Source organism: Lactuca virosa, chromosome 4 (assembly GCF_052849685.1).
Source record: "Lactuca virosa cultivar CGN04683 chromosome 4, Lactuca_virosa_CGN04683_v6, whole genome shotgun sequence".
NCBI lineage: Eukaryota > Viridiplantae > Streptophyta > Magnoliopsida > Asterales > Asteraceae > Lactuca > Lactuca virosa.
Genome location: NC_136429.1, coordinates 271,392,710 through 271,397,075, shown reverse-complemented (window position 1 = coordinate 271,397,075; position 4,366 = coordinate 271,392,710). Strand labels below are relative to the sequence as shown.

Genomic DNA, 4,366 nt, shown 5'->3' with positions numbered 1-4,366 from the left:
AATGCCCTAAATGAAGGAATATCTTGATCTATAAGAAAAGATGATCAAGCTAGGAGGTTTTTACCTCCTGAAGGTTGCTAGCAAAGTGAGAATCCCATATCCAAACTCCTTCCAAGCTCCAATTTCTTTCTACCACCTTCTTCTTCTTCTTCTTCTTCTTCAAGAACACCACCAAAACACACAAATGAGCTCAAGGTGCACTCTTCACACTTAGGGTTAGCTAGAGGGACGATTTTTAGGTGGAGGCTGATGAGGGTGAAGGTCTTGGGGCCAAAAAGATGTTTAAATAGTGTCCAAACCCTATATTTTAGGGTTTTAAGACTAATGTGATCTTAGTTCTTAAAGGATTAATAAGTACTTAAGATGCAAAAAGAACTAGCATTCTAGTTTACTTGATGATATATTGGTGGATACTTCTAGTGGATCACATTTTAATTTTCATGCCAACATTTCATCAACTTCTACCCCCCCCCCCCTTTGAGGAATCAAAGTCTACAAATGCTGCATTCTATGATTTGTTTAAAATTTCTATGAATGCAAAATGATCCTTGATGGGTATAAAAATAATTTATGTTTATTCAAGTTTTAAAACTTCTATTGCCGTTTTTAGCGTTTTTATAAACCGATTTTTGAATAAAACCCAACCGCCTTTCAAATTTCTAACAAACTCTCATTATTTTTAAAAATTCTAATTCTAATAATACCTAAATTGGTTAGTTAATTGTGATATAAATACAAAAAAAACGTTATACCTAAATTTTATTCTTCTATAAAATTTTGAATTTTGATAATAATAAGTATCTTTAAAATTAACTAATAATAATAATTTGCAAGAACATAAAACTATAAGTTATATTATACTACCTTATAAACTTTGATATTTTAAATAATAAACAAAAATTTAAAAAATAATAAAAAAAACAAATTTTAAATCACTTGATCATAATAAAAATAAAAATAACACTAAATCATAATTTATGTTTAATTTTATTTAAAAATAATTATAAGTAGATATCACTAAATGATTTTTATTTTATCATGTAGTTCAAATTAAATAATTATAATTTTACATGTCATCATAATATAAAAAATAATTATTTCATAATTAATATCAATAATATAATTATTTTTAATAACATATAAATATCAAATTTTAATTATTTAATTTTAATCTATACAAAACTTAAGAAACAAATATATTCCCTAGTTTTATATAAATTTGTATAACTTGCCTAATAAATACAATAACTCCTCAATAGTTACTTACATAGCCATAGAAGCATCAAGAAGCTTCCCTAAATTTTATAGTCATTGATAAAAGTCCTTACATTACAGATGTCATAATCTAAGTCCATAAATGCCATTCTTATCCCTTACCCCAAAATCCTAACCAAATCAAGCATCACACCTTCCATCTTCAAAATTCCCAAAAGTGGATACACCTCATTCACCGTTGACCCGACGTTGACCTCTCCATGGAAGAAATTTCCATCCACATGTAGTATCCCCGAAACTCTGTAAACCGTTATTCTCCTCAATTCCCAATTCACCTTACTTTCTTACTCCCATCGCTCACTTCAATTAACAAATCCATTACGCTAATCCAAAGTAGAATCCAATTTCGACGGAATACAGTTTCGGCTACAACTGCATCCCCCCTCTGAAAGGTTCGTTCTTATCTTTAATTTTAGTTGTTAATCGATTTTTCTTCAATTATTGCTTCAATTTGGACATGGATTTTGTTTAACGTCAGACTCTCTCTTCATTTTTTGAGTTCTTTCTTACAAACCGTATCAGATTCAGCTCGTTCTTGTGTTCTTTGGTGCGTTTGTGTCTAATAAATAATTTTATCTAATTGCTTTTATGAACGAGTGATCTTTCACTCTTTTTTATGAAGTTTCTTCACTTTTAGACCTAGGTCTTGCTTTATATCAGGAAATCATTTGGGAAATTACATACTTTTAGGTTTTTTTTTTTTTTTTCTTTTATATTATGTAATCAAGTGGCGTTTCTGCGTTCCTTCGTATCTGAATTTCTCGGGTAATAATCGCTTCAATTATCGCTTGTTTCTTGATGCGCGTCACAATCTCTTGTCTGTTCTTTCAAATTTTGGATACCTTTTTGGCAAATTTTAAGTTAGAGTTTTAGTATTGTTCTAATTACGTTATTACTGTTCCAGATTAGGGTTTTTGACTATACAATTTTGGGGAAAATGTTGGCGTCACATATGGAATCAAAAGGGCAAAGATGGCCGAATGTTAGATTGGGAGACATAGGAGATTTATCTACCGCTTTTAATTATGGAATCTCTGACATGATGATGAACAATTTATGGGTTTATGATCTTAACATACTTGAAGAACCACAAACCGATCAAATTTCTGGGTTCCCTGAACAAGCATCATCTGAATTCACAGTTTCTGATCATCCCAATTTATCTTCAAAGTTTGTGGTTAACAACGATATACAGCAAAACATAGAGAATGATGATCCCAACTTCATAAAACCCAAGAACATAGAAACAATCGAATCTAAACCAACCCAAAAGTGCATAAAAGGCCCACGAAGCAAAAGATGCAGAAGAACCGTTTTCGAAACTCCATGGACTCCATCAATGGATAATCTTTATGGCTCAAATGATAATCAAGGATCTGGTATTAGCAAAAGAGCTTTAAGAGAAGATGTTAATGAACCCACTTTCAAGATCCAAAAGGGTGTTAGTGTTACTGATAATCTTGAAAGCAATGATCTTGTTTCAGAATCCAGTGGCAAATGTGTAAATAGTGTTGGAAGATGGTTAGAGGATGTGGGATTTGGAAGATATGCAGGTATGTTTGAAATGCATGAGGTTGATGAAGAAGCATTACCTTTGCTTACTCTTGATGATTTGAAAGAGATGGGTGTTCTTGCTGTTGGGCCAAGAAGGAAGCTTTATGCTGCTATATCTCGGTTGAGGGGCGAATGTGACAATTAACTTGTTGTGAAGTAAGATCTAGACTTGTTAATGTAAGTAGTATGGATGTTCAACATGTTTTTTGAATACCCTTTTTTTTATATGCTGAAAGTTGTGTTTTTAGATGTATGATGAGATAGGTTGAGCTGATCTTTTGTGTCGGGTTTTGTTCAACCTAGTAAATTTTGTGTCCAAAGTTTGGGTAATGTGGTTTGTGAGTTCTTTAAATTTGATTATTCCGTTCATATGTCAACTATAAATCATACAAAATACCACCATTTCTCCATTTCCTCAAACTGGTGGCAACAATTGATTATCTCAATACGACGCTACTAGAAAAAAAAAAACTAAACTGCACAAATGGTCCTTGTGGTTTGTCAAAAATTGTCACTTTGGTCCAAAATGTTTCGACTAGCACCAGAGTTCCAAACTTTTCAATTTTTTTTTACGAGTTTGGTCCAATTTACTATTAACTTTTTCGTAATGATGATTTTACCCTGACTTTTTTTTCTTTTTCATTTTTTTTTATTATTTAAAGATTTTTTCAAATTAAAAGAAAATTTTTCTTTTTTATTTAATTTATATAATTTTTATAACAGAAAAATAAAAAATAAAAAAGAAAGTCTCTTTCTCTCTCCTCGCCAAAGCTCAATCTACATCTCCATTTGTGCTCTCCTTATCTTCCTCGCTCTGTTCCTCTTCACCCTCTCCACTTTTGAACCCAATAACAACTTCATCAGATCATCTCATCATCATCATTATCGCTGGCACCTCTCACAGGTCTAGTTTGCACATGAAATCAAACCTTCTCTTCATCTTCTTCTGTCAGTGATGGCTACAAATATCACCTCCATCAGTAGATATCCAATGTTAAAGTAGATATCCAATGTTAAAATTAGCATTAGAACGTATTTATCAGTAGATATCCAATGTTAAAATTAGCATTAGAACGTATTTAAGAAGATATTGATCACATTCTTTACATCCCCTTCTCTTTGAATCGCTTGAATCGTTCACCCAGAAGGTCAGGTCTGATCTTGAAATCTGATTCACAACAGGTATGGTGATGGTTGGTGTTAGTTTCTGCCTAGAAACAAAATTGAAATTCTGTGTGCCCAGAAATGAAGCACGAAGTCATTGTGTGTGTATATGTGTGCGTCAAGAACCTTCAAAGTCGATGGGTTCGTTCATGTGTGCCTGTAGAAAAAAAAAATTCAACAAGAATTCTCAAGATTTGACTTTATTGCATCTGAGAGAGATCGATATTTGACCTTTGACATTCGATCGCACAAAACCACACACATGAGGGTTTCTGTGCGCCATTGATTAAATCATACATACCTTTTGCTGTTCGAGGTCGATCTGCAGGTGAGTGGAAAAGGGCGGAGTCAATTTGGCACTCAATCTGTTGTC

The 4,366-nt window shown here is 32.5% G+C and overlaps 1 protein-coding gene across 1 annotated transcript; it reads left to right on the top strand.

The window, feature by feature from the left end:
- Positions 1–1,361: 1,361 nt before the first annotated feature.
- On the top strand, positions 1,362–3,181 carry LOC145108287 (uncharacterized). The gene is made up of 2 exons (XM_079045314.1): positions 1,362–1,667; positions 2,180–3,181. The coding sequence occupies exon 2, from the start codon at positions 2,213–2,215 to the stop codon at positions 2,972–2,974; it is 762 nt and encodes a 253-aa protein (XP_078901440.1). The 5' UTR covers positions 1,362–1,667; positions 2,180–2,212; the 3' UTR covers positions 2,975–3,181.
- Positions 3,182–4,366: the final 1,185 nt, after the last annotated feature.

Excerpts from the sequence above, each read along its gene's own strand:
- LOC145108287 (XM_079045314.1), top strand. The coding sequence starts at position 2,213 with ATGTTGGCGTCACATATGGAATCAAAAGGGCAAAGATGGCCGAATGTT.